Source organism: Vigna radiata, chromosome 9 (assembly GCF_000741045.1).
Source record: "Vigna radiata var. radiata cultivar VC1973A chromosome 9, Vradiata_ver6, whole genome shotgun sequence".
Classification (NCBI taxonomy): domain Eukaryota; kingdom Viridiplantae; phylum Streptophyta; class Magnoliopsida; order Fabales; family Fabaceae; genus Vigna; species Vigna radiata.
In genome coordinates, this window is record NC_028359.1 from 13,335,919 (window position 1) to 13,348,141 (window position 12,223).

Consider the following 12,223-nt stretch of genomic DNA (forward strand, 5'->3'; position numbering starts at 1 on the left):
TGTGGGTATAAGTAGACGTCTATATGGACGTCGGTAGATATAGTTAACCGACGTTTATATTGACGTCGGTTAAGAGAATTTCCGACGTCCCATGGACGTCACCCTTATAGACGTCTGTTGTGTAAGTGACGTTAAAAGCTCAAATTGACCGACGTTAAACAGCGTTTCTGCACTAGTGAACTTAGACTTACGGTGGATGACCAATCTTAAAGAGTTTTGAAAAGATAAAATTTTCAAATTCTAAAATCTTGAGAGAAGCTATGGGAGGTATAAAAGGTTAGCAACGACAATGTGCCATGGAAGAAGAGTTCAAAGAAAAATTTCAACCTTGGCCTTATATTTTTTTGATTTATTATATTTTGATTCAAATTTATTATATATAATATTCAAATAAAATAAAAGAATACGAAAAATTACTAATTCTAAAAATTGAAAAATTGAATTACAAAATTATTTAATTAATGATTCATCAATTTTTTTTTTACTTATTCTTATAATCAAAAGAGTTCCGTATGTTCTTTAAAATTAAAATTATATGGAAAATATTAGTAACAGTTACCTAATACTTAATGAGCAATTCCAATAATTTTTTAGTTGATTCCTGTAACCAGAGCTGCTAAAGGGTTAGACTGACTTAGTTTGATCTCACTAAAACTTAATATTAACGAGCCAATTCAATATTTTTTTCGTTGGTTTTGATAATTAGAGCTATTAAACGATTAAGCTGATTTTGTTTAATTTGAACTAACGATCCACACTTAAAAAATTTGTATTAAGTCAATCTTAATTTCCTAAACCGATTACAGTTTTTTCGGGCTAGCACGACCTTATATCGAACCACAAACCATTTTACTTTAAAAGTTAAAAATAAGTAAATTTAGAGAACAAGTAAAAATAAAATATATTTTTAAAATTTAAATCATGTAGTTAAATTTAAATTTAAAACAATGGTTTGATATATAAATAAAAATATTATTTTTCAATTTTAAAAAAATATAATAGTTATTTTATAAAGTGAACCCGACCTTATCCATCTTGCCTAAATATTAATTTCTTTATTAAGTCGCATACCACAGCGCACACGGATAAAATATGGTTCCGATATTCTTTTAATTCTAAAAGCCAATCCTCAAAAAATATTCATATGGATGATCATCCGGTTAACCTTGAACCGGTACGATTATTATCCGAGAGACTGATAGGTCATAGTCTATTGATTGAAAGATTATTTTCAAACAATGATTAACAACAAAAAAGGATTAGTACAAATTGGGTTATAATATTAGAATGTTATTAATCCAAATTTTATTTTAAAATCTATAAATACAGAGGTTAAAGAGATAACATATTATATTTATTACGCATTAACTATTAAACTATTTGAATCTTTACTACTTTGCATCAAAATATATTTTGTAAATAACTTCTCAGTTTGATAGAATAGTTTGAAGGACGAACAATGACGAAGATGAACATGAGGACACATAGGACTTAGCAAATAAATAACCTCGACCCTATAATTGAAACATTTTGACATCTACCGTGAAATCCGAGGAAGTAGAAGACAAGCCTATGTTGACCACTAGGAATATGAGCACGCTACGCTAGGAGAGATAGACAACAAGCAAGATCCCATGGAGTTGATCAAGGAAATGACACGTCAGATGCAAATGACATGTCGGTTATATACGGATTTTTTCGTATATAACTATATACGGATTATTCGTATGTAATTTACATACGGATTATCCGTATGTAATTTACATACGGATTATCCGTATATAACCTTACCTACACCTCTATTATATACGGATTTTTGGCCGTATGTAATCCGTATATAACACCATTTTATATACGGATTTTGGCCGTATATAACATCGATTTTTCTTGTAGTGTTGGGCTATCCATTGGGGCCATATGTAGGATGATCGCAGTATGTGGAGAAACGGGTGCAAGAGGACTGTGATAAAGACTTGGAATGACAAAGACAGTGGAGTTATTTGACTCGGCCATTGGAATAGGAAGAACTTGTTGGATAGTAGAAACATCTTGAACAGATGGAGAGAAGTAAGGAGTCTGTTCAAAGAATGTGACATTGACAGATACTTCTTAGTTTCAGGAGAGTAACACTGATATCCTTTTTGAAGTCAAGAATAGCCTAAGAAGACACATTTGAGAGCGCAAGCTGAGAGATTGTCTAGACATGGAGACATGTCATGAACAAAATATACACAACCAAACACTCAGAAAAATGTATGAAAGAGAGGATTATTAGGAAAAAGAATGGAGAAAGGGACTTTATTATCAAGAGAGGAGAAGGACATCCTATTAATAAGATAACATGTAGTTAAGATGACATCTCCTAGTGATGAACAGGAATATGGGCACCAAGCAAAAGGGTACCGGCAGTTTCAACCAAGTGTCTATTTTTTTTGTTCTGCTATATCATTTTGTTGTGGTGTATCAGGAAAAGTAGACTGGTGTAAGATATCATGAGAACTCAAGTTCTAATTAAGAATGTATTTATTATATTTAATCTATAAAGTTTTTGATTTTAATTGAAAATTTACTTTAGTTAAATAATTAAGAACTTAGATTAATAAATTTGAAAATTTAAAATGATAATTAATAAACAATAATCTTTATATAACTAATTATGAATCCTATTTAAAGAAAAACATTAAAATCAATTTATTTTCTTTATTATTATTTTTATGTCTTTTAATTTTTATCACTTTTTAAATTATGTGCTTTAATATGTAGAATTACATTCAAGTTCAGTTTCGGTAAGTCATGAAATAGATCACGTGAATCAAAATTGTTATACATTTTTATGTATTTTCTTCAATCTTATCTTTCATTTTGAATCATTCATTAATACTTTCAATTCTTGTTTTTTTTTTTGACGTGTATGGTTTTGGGAGGTAAACTCTTAAAGGACTAATGTCATATTTTTTTCCAATCTTCTAGTAGTAATTCTAAAGTGTTTAGATTATTTTTATCCTTAAAGTGTTTTTCTCTTTATCATTATTCTTTTTGTTTAACCTATTTATTGATTTACTGACCTCATGAGTTTGAATTTGTTACATTTTTCACTTTAAAATTAATATTTTTATGGATTGATTAAAAACTCCACTTATAAACTAAAGGAATTTGAGAGTGTCTAATCTTTCAAAAGTATAGTAAACACTTAGTGAAAAGAGAGATTCGTATATTTTTGTTTTTTTAATTGTGCTATTTGTTTTTTCATGCAGATATTTTTTTTTTGTCAATAATAACATACTGAAAATGGAAAATTAAATTTTCACATTTGGATATAAAATAATTTTAAATTATATTTTTTCTAAGGAGAGAAAAGTTGAAAAACTTTGTATACATTGTTAATTATGGTGATTTTTATAGTATTGATTTATGCTATTTGAAATTTGTAGGATATGCTAATGAAGGATAAAATCAAAGACAATATGATCTTTGAATTGTAAAAGAAATAATTAAATTGACATGACGAAGAGACTTGCATGAGTAATCAAATATTATAAAGAAAGTAATAATTTATTGTAAAAGAAGAACTTAAAAGATATTACATCACATTAACTTCAACCCTTACAAAATGATTAAATAATGCTTATTGCATACATATTTATTCTCCATAAATTACGAATACGTTTATTATTTAAATAATTGTCATAAATCAGTACATGTTCTTAACTGTTGGTGATTGACGGAGTTGGCACATAGCTTCCAATGGATTTTTTCTTGAAATAGTAATTCCATTTGCTTCAGACATATCAATTTCTTCCTTACCAATTCGTTTCCACTCAAAACATTGAAGTAATAAGGCTATGGATAAGCCAACTGTGCGTTGAGCCAAGTTTGATCCAGGACAAGCCCTCCGTCCTAACCCAAATGAAAGTAACCTATTTACTTCACTTTCATTCTCAAACCTTTCAGGCTTAAAGTGTGTTGGCTCACTCCACATTTTTGGATCCATATGAGCAGCCCATGCATTCACCAACACAATTGTGTCTTTTGGGAGATTATATTTTCCTACGATACAATCTTCTGAAGACAAATGTGGTGACCAAATTGGAGCAGCAGGATGCAATCGAAGTGTCTCATAAACAATGCATTGAATGTAAGGAAGTTTTGACATGTCAGATTCCTCTACAAGACGATTTGATCCTACATGAGTCTCTATTTCCTTTTTTGCCTTCTCTATAACTTCTGGATGGTTCAATAAATTAGCCATTGTCCATTCTAAAGTTAAAGCTGATGTATCTGTTCCGGCAAGTAGTAAACTCTATAAAATCAATAAAAGAAGTATTAATGCACAAACAAAAGGGAAAAAAATCATTCTTAGTTTGTTTAAAATTAATTACTAGATAACCAAAAAATTTATTCTTTTTGTTTTGAATCTAAACTAAATGGATAAGAAATTTTTTACTGAAGTAAATATATTTGTTCTTGTTTTAATACTCACAAAGGTTTTAAAGTTATTAAAGTTATCATTTAAAATTACACTTTAGATTAAGTGATGATGATTGACATATATATTGCACATTCACATATTTTTATTAATTATTTACGTAACTATGCCAATCATGATAATTTTTATCACTTTCAAAAATAAAATATAGATCTACAGAAAAAATGAGATAAGTCATATTGAAAGAAATAGTTAATTACCAGAGAAAGTCCTTTGATGATTTGGTCGGTGTATTGTTCAGGTTGTGATCGTTGTAAAGCAAGGAGATGATCTATCATAGTATTTCCATTGTTTTTTCCATTACGATGCTCTTCGATGAGTTCTTGTAGGAATGCATCAGTTCTCTTACCAATTCCTTTTAGCTTTTTCTCCAAATTATCAAAATCAAACCATCTCACGAAAGGCAAGAAATCTCCACGGTTATTGACTCCTGCTAATATCACTAACTCTTTGATGATTTGTTTGAATTCTTTTGCTTTCTCGACATCGTTCACATCACAGTCATCACCAAAGAGTCTTTTTCCAGACACGATTCTCATCATAGTGTTAAATGATGTCTCCATAAACCTTAATTATAAGATATTATAGCATTAGAAATTATAAAAAATATAAAACATGTTTTATTTAGTTCTCTCAACTCTATAACCATCTCTTATTTATTTATTTATTCTATGTATACCTCTTACTTTCTTTGATTGTCATTGCATGGAGCACCCTTCAATGGTTTAGAAACATCATAACAACACATTTTTCACATCACAATAATTCATTTAAGTATTTGAAATCATTATATTGTGTATTATTTGTCTAACTTCAGCAAACTCAAATCATGACCAATAATATAATTTACTTAAAATTATATTAATAATAAAAAAACATTTTTATATAGTAGTTAGTGTTATAAGAATAGTAGTTTACACTTTTTGAAGACACCATAGAAAGAAAATTATATACAAAAATGTTACAAGGTATTCATTTATAGTCACTATAATTTTTTTAATGTATAATTTTAGTTTATTTATTTCAAAATAAAAAATATTTAATCTCAAGTTCTTAAAATGGGATATTTTATGTTGATTTCTATATAATAATACTCTTTAACCATGTTACGTAAAAGAAAGTTTGTTTGACTTGATGAAAACTCACATGGTTTTTAGATCCACTTTGGTGAAGTGGTTTGATGAGAGGTTAGCGAGCTTTTGCACCAGCCTCATGATCTCGTCCCTTCGGACCTCGTAGAAGGAGTTTAAACGGTTGGTTGAGACAACCTCCAGCGACAAGATGCGGCGGAGGTGGCGCCAGTGGTCGCCGTAGGAAGAGTGAAGGATGGTGCTGTTATTGTAGCTGATGTATTTGCCAAAGAGAAAGTGAGGTCGGTTGGCCAAGACGATGTCGTTTTTGGCGAAGCATTCTTGCACCGCGGATTGTGAAGTAAGGACGACAACGAGTCGGGAACCGAACCAGAGAGAGAAGACTGGGCCGTATTTTTGCGACATTTGAGCGAATGTGCGGTGGTAAGGCTGTTTGAGTTGGGAGAGGTTTCCGATTATAGGGAAAGAAATTGGGCCTGGAGGAAGGTTTCTAAAACTTCTTGTTTGGAAGAAAAGCTTAAGAGAAATGAGAAAGAAGAGAATGAGCAAAGCAAAATACAACAGAGCCATGTTTGAAGCTTTGCTTGTGAAGCTTTGCTTCTGCTATTGATTGATTGATGGCTTTGATTCTCATGCATGTCTATTTATAAAGGCCTGAAAATGGTAAGATGGACAAAAAAACAAAGAGAAGAAAAAATGGCGGGGCAAATGGTTGTTCAAAGTAGCTAACTGGCAGAAAACAATCTCGAAATTGAATTTGGGATCTTTTTGTAAATATGATTTTAATTGATTTTATATTATAATCATACGATCCGCAGCAAGCCATACCGCCAGTTGGCTTGTAGTAATTGAGCGGGGGGTCTGGAATTAAATTTCCTTATTACCTAACTATTTAATCTAGCATGTCACATAATAAATACAAATAGTATTTATTACGTTTAATATCTCTAACTTTGGTTTTTTTTAAGTCGTCTTACTTTTAAAAAATAGTTTGATAAAACTCTATATTTTATTAAAAACGATTTTTAAAATGGTTCTTTTAGTTTTGGAGGTTAAAAACATAACGGTTGTTCATGTGACTAAATGGGAATGAGGTATACAATTTTGTAATAAGTAGCATGCTAAGGACAATTAAGATATAAATTTTAAATATAAAAATTAATGACGTGAAAAAAGTTTAACTGAGGATTAAATGAAATTGTGATTGTATTGTTTTGTTACTACTCGTGAAATTGTTATTGTGTATCATGATTAATTAACCTTCTCCTTCACCATGCACATCATCTAAGTTTTCTTCACTTTCATCATCACCATAAACCTCCATTCTTTTAACACAAACATTATCACATCTTTCCTGTACAAATAGAAAAACAATAACCCATTATCTTTTTCTTCATCTCGAACCCACAATCAACACACCATTCCAACACCATCATTATTCAAGTTCAACGCATACACAATAACACTCTCGAAACCCACACGGTCATCATCCAAAATCTCCATTCTCTTTCCCTTTCTCCTTTGTCCATTCACGCATAGAGAATACAAAAAACAAAGGAGAGTCACCATTCTACCACAACCCAACACATTGAATGCTGGAATCACAAAGCAATTAAAAACAGGAGCAAGGTAAGGAGAAATCCCAAATTACAAGATAATGAACACCAAAACCTAAAACGCAAATCAACCCAAGAAAAGGAAACCCAATTTACAAACAAAGAAAAGAACCCCAAAACGTAAAAATCAACCTAGATTCAAAACCCTAATATGAAATTCCTAAAATTTGAAACACAAGAAAAGAAAACCCCAAAAATTTGAAACACAAGAAAAGGAAACCCCAAAACGCTGCAATCTGAAATTCCCTTCTTAGGAAACACTCTCGAACCGGAACGAAAAGGGAGGAGAAACCCTATGTTTTGTCTTCAAGTTGGAGATTTTCACATCATTGACCTGACCTATGTTGCGTTTTCAAGAAATCACCAAGCCACTTTCAATTGAAGATCACTTTCACCATATTCTTAAACCTTGCTCATATCATTCAATTTTTTTTTTTTTAATTTACACGTTCAATTATATCAAACGTGCCATGTATTGCAAAATCTATATACACCATTCATTTTTTTGCTATTGAGGCAATTGCATTGTTATCTCTTTAACATCTTAAGCCAAAAAGACCATTTTGAACCGTTTTTAACAAAATATGGAGCTTTACTGAACTTTTTTAAAAAATTAAAACGACTTTAAACAAAAAGTCTAAAACTACATACCAAATGATGTATTAAACCTATTTATTATGTCTTTTTTATATATGATGTTGAGGCTATTAAAGCAACTCTCATCCAATCTTCATTTTATTCTAACTACATTTTGTTTTACTCGGAATTTTTTTATTTAATTTACAATAGTTAATTATTCAAACCAAATAATTAATTATAATATTTAAAAACTAAATGAACTTGATCGAATGAGAAAATACAAAATAGCTACGTTGTAATACTCCAAAATAATCTTTAATTTAAGTGTTAAGAGCTTACAATATCTCAGTGAAGTATTACACATAGTACTGTAGAATTTAAATTTAATAATTTTTATATACCATCGTTTTTATCTTTTGAATTTAATCCATTATCATATTCTTATACTCTCATTAATATAAAATATATGACATTTTAAATATAGAATATTATATACATTTTTAAAATAATAATGAAATTTGTTTATGCTATCATTTATAACATAAAATGTAACATTTTATTTGAATGCCACTCAAATAAAAAAGACACCTAAAGATAAGCAATAGTCATAAAAGATAAAGTATAAAACCTAATAGTATAAAATAATATTATAAAAATAAATTTAATTAAATAATATAAAACCTTCTTTAATAATAAAAAAATTATATTAAAAAATTAAAAACTATGATAAATTAACTCATGCTAAAAAAGTCTAGGGTATAATATGTTTTTTTGTCTCTAATGAAATTGGAATCAGTTCACATTTGTAATTTTGATACATTTTAATCTACAAACTTTAAAAGTAAATAAATATAGTTATTTTAATCTAATTAGATTAAAATTTTTTGATATATCAAATTTGTTTTCTAATTGATATTGAAGTTAGAACGTATTAAATAAAATAAGCATCTCAAATGTAATGAAACATATTAAACATGTTAAAAAAAATTAACTTCGTTAATTATATTTATTTATTTTTAAATTTAGAAAATCAAAATATATTAAAATTTAAAATTTTGAACAAAATAAATTTTAATTTTGGAAAAACTAAAAATATATTTAACAAAAAAAAAAAATTATGACGATTTTAAACATGATGGGAGATATAGTAAACTTGGTCTATTTATTTACTGGTAATCATTGTAAAATTTAAAGCTAACTATATTAAAATAATATAAAATAATTTCTATATTATTTTGAATATAAATAAAAATTAATTTTAATGATTTATTTTACATTTTTATCCTCGTGAAATTTGGAGTTGGTTTGCATTTGAGCTTAACCATGATTTTAGTGAATTTATTATAAGATAAAGGTAGACGTGAAAGTAGAGTGTGTGAGATGGAATTCAAAGAAAAATTATAAATAAAAAGAGTAAACATTATTTGATTTTTTTTCATACAATAAATATATAGAAAAGAAAGTTAGGTATATACACGTCCAACATGCATATATTAAAAAAATGCATGCATGATCGAGGATCCCAGCTACAGCTACCGGTTCCGTATATTGACTTCACGTTGTGCAGATATGAGTTCAAATTCTACTCAGATTTCGTTTTATACTATCATAATAATGCAGCCAAAAATAATAGTCTTTTCTTAATCATTTGAATATAGCTTTTCTAATGTCTTTTTAAAATTATTATTAAGTTTTTGTAATTAAGATTATTTAAAAATTTGTGGAAAAACATGCATGTGTTTACTTTGTTTTATGATAAAAATATATAATTAAATTTTATAATTTTATTGTAAATATTTTTTATTGATTCGATAGATAATTCTTTTTATTAAAAATAATTATTTTAATTCAAAAAATAGTTAAATTTAAAATAAGGGTCGAATAAAAATATATTAAATTAAAAAATAAAGATTATTTAAAAGATAAAATTAGTAAAATTAATATAAAATAATAAAGATAAAATATGAAACAAAATGTGAACAATAAAAAGGAAGATATTTTATATGATGGTATAAATATATTTTCTGTACAAATTAAAAACTAGAGCAAAATTATTTCATCCATCTCTTGGCATGCAAAAGTGTTGAAAATACAACAATAATATAGGATTAAATATGTTTTTGGTCTCTTAATTTTCAGTCAAAATTGAAATTAGTCCATCTTTAAAACTTTGGTTCAATTTAGTCCCCCAACTTTAAAAATGTATGAATTTAATCCTTTTAACCAAATTTTGTTAAATATGTCAAACATTGTAAACAACCCAAATGTTATCATGAAACTGCTTGAAACATTAAATAAATCTAACAAAATTTAATTAAAAGGACAAAATTCATACATTTCTAAAGTTGGGGGACTAAATTAGGCTAAAGTTTTGAAGATGGACTAATTCCAATTTTCACTAAAAGTTAAGGGACTAAAAACATATTTAACCCAATAATATAATGTTATAGAGAAAAGATAAACGTAATAAAGTTATATAAATATTGTTATTAATAATTAATAATAACATTTGAAAAGGAATTATGAGAAATGAAATGGTTTAGATTTAATTTTGTATTTAAAACGACATAAAATAAAAAATTCCCCACACGGATTTTATAATTTGGGTGTTTGAGCTTGAGAAATGCATGTAGAACGTGGAGGTGTAAGCTATATATAAGAGAGATCCATGTGTATACTCTAATATTTCCATGTGGGAAGACACATGTTAGACGAGTGTGAATGATTGATCTACTTCTTACTTACTAATTATTTTAGATTAATGTATTACTTGTGGAAGAATTTTTATTTTGAGAATAATCGTGATCCGAGAAAATATTATATCAATACACATGGGAACAGTAGATTATTTTAAGCTGTATGCTCCTGCAATGTGATTTTATTTTATTATTTTTCAAATAAATATGTTTAAATGAATTTGACTTAGAGACAATATACGATAAGATATGTACTTAGTTGACTAAGGATTACATTTTGTTTCTCGAAAGTTTTTGATAATCCATTAAACTTTTCCTTTATGTTATATTTCTGAAAACTTTGTTGGTATCCGAAAATGCTTGTGTAAATTTGGTTTGTTGATTGAAAATATTTGTGTTTATATTTTATTATTAAGTACAAGAAAAAGGAGCGTTACGGATTTATAAACTTATAACAATTTTACTTAATAAAAACTATTTTAAGTAAATGAGTTTTATAATATAATCACAAAGGTACTTTTCTCGTAGAGAAGATATTTGTTCGTAGAGCGAATGTCTTTATAGACAAACACTACTAGTTGAACAAGTAGATCTAGTGGTTAAACGAGAGTGTTTTGGTTCAACGAGCAGATCTGGTGACTGAGTAATATTTCATATAACTTTTTATGATATGTTTAACGAGTGTAATTATGTGAATGTTAAAAATAATGATTGATTTATAATATGATTATGAGTATGTACGAAGTTTATTAATGTATGATAATATGATGACTAGTTTGTGATATGTAATTGAGAATGATTGGACTGATCCAAGGAGGAATTGATGGTGATGTTATTAATGTGTGCTTTGACAAGTGGAGATTCCGAAAGTAGGAATCCTAGTAAAAATTGTATATTAAAATCATATAAAGGAACTTTTTATGGTTTTAAAAATAATAAAAGGCACACGTCATAGTAGGGTGTGTGAGGTGGAATTCAAAGCTAAAATATAAATAGAGTAAATATTATTTGAATTGTTGATGCAATAAATAGATAGAAAAGAAAATTAGGTACATGTATATAAAAAAAAGGTATGCTACACCTACCGGTTCATTGTATATTAACATCACCTGGTTCAATGAGTATAACTTCAACTCAGATTTGGTTTTATGTTGTCATCATGCTAAAACAATAGTGTTTTCTTAATCATTTGATTATATATATATATATATATATATATATATATATATATATATATTTTATATTTTTTAAAATTATTATTAAGTTTTTTAATTAAGAATATTAAATAATTATTTTCAGTAGAAAATAAAAACTGGAGCACAATATTATTTAATCTACATCGTGGCATAGAAAACAGGTAAATAGGATTTTAGTAATTTTAATTTTGAATTTAATTTATAAAAAATAAAAATGAAAGATATAATTAATGTTAATGTTAAAATACTTAAAAAACACTATAAGGAGATTAGACAATATTGTTAATGGAAAAAAAAATTCAAAACATTTTTTATATAACACGTTCGTCAAGTTTGAGATTTATTAAATGAATGCTTAAATGCTCTACCTTGTAAATTATTATAAAATATAATTGTTTTTTACGTGTTATTCATAACATATAATGTAGTGTTTCTAAGAACTTCCGCAATTAAATAAGAATTGTTTAGAGCAGAAGATTATTGTGTTTAGAAATAAAAATGTAGTTGGAGGTTCTATAAGAGAAGCGTTTAGACAAGAGATAAACAACAGATGCACAAA

The 12,223-nt window shown here is 27.5% G+C and overlaps 1 protein-coding gene across 1 annotated transcript; it reads right to left on the minus strand.

The window, feature by feature from the left end:
• Positions 1-3,576: 3,576 nt before the first annotated feature.
• LOC106773765 (cytochrome P450 81E8-like) lies at positions 3,577-6,192 on the minus strand. Its single transcript, XM_014660513.2, has 3 exons — positions 5,633-6,192; positions 4,687-5,053; positions 3,577-4,300 (listed from the first exon to the last, which is right to left on the minus strand). The coding sequence occupies exons 1-3, from the start codon at positions 6,145-6,147 to the stop codon at positions 3,692-3,694; spliced, it is 1,491 nt and encodes a 496-aa protein (XP_014515999.1). The 5' UTR covers positions 6,148-6,192; the 3' UTR covers positions 3,577-3,691.
• Positions 6,193-12,223: the final 6,031 nt, after the last annotated feature.

Bases quoted from the DNA above. Each gene is read 5' to 3' on its own strand.
- LOC106773765 (XM_014660513.2), bottom strand. From the start codon at position 6,147: ATGGCTCTGTTGTATTTTGCTTTGCTCATTCTCTTCTTTCTCATTTCT. The intron at 5,054-5,632 runs GTGAGTTTTCAT...CTTATAATTAAG, and splicing joins AAAGTGGATCTAAAAACCAT to GTTTATGGAGACATCATTTA. The intron at 4,301-4,686 runs GTAATTAACTAT...TTGATTTTATAG, and splicing joins TCATCAAAGGACTTTCTCTG to AGTTTACTACTTGCCGGAAC.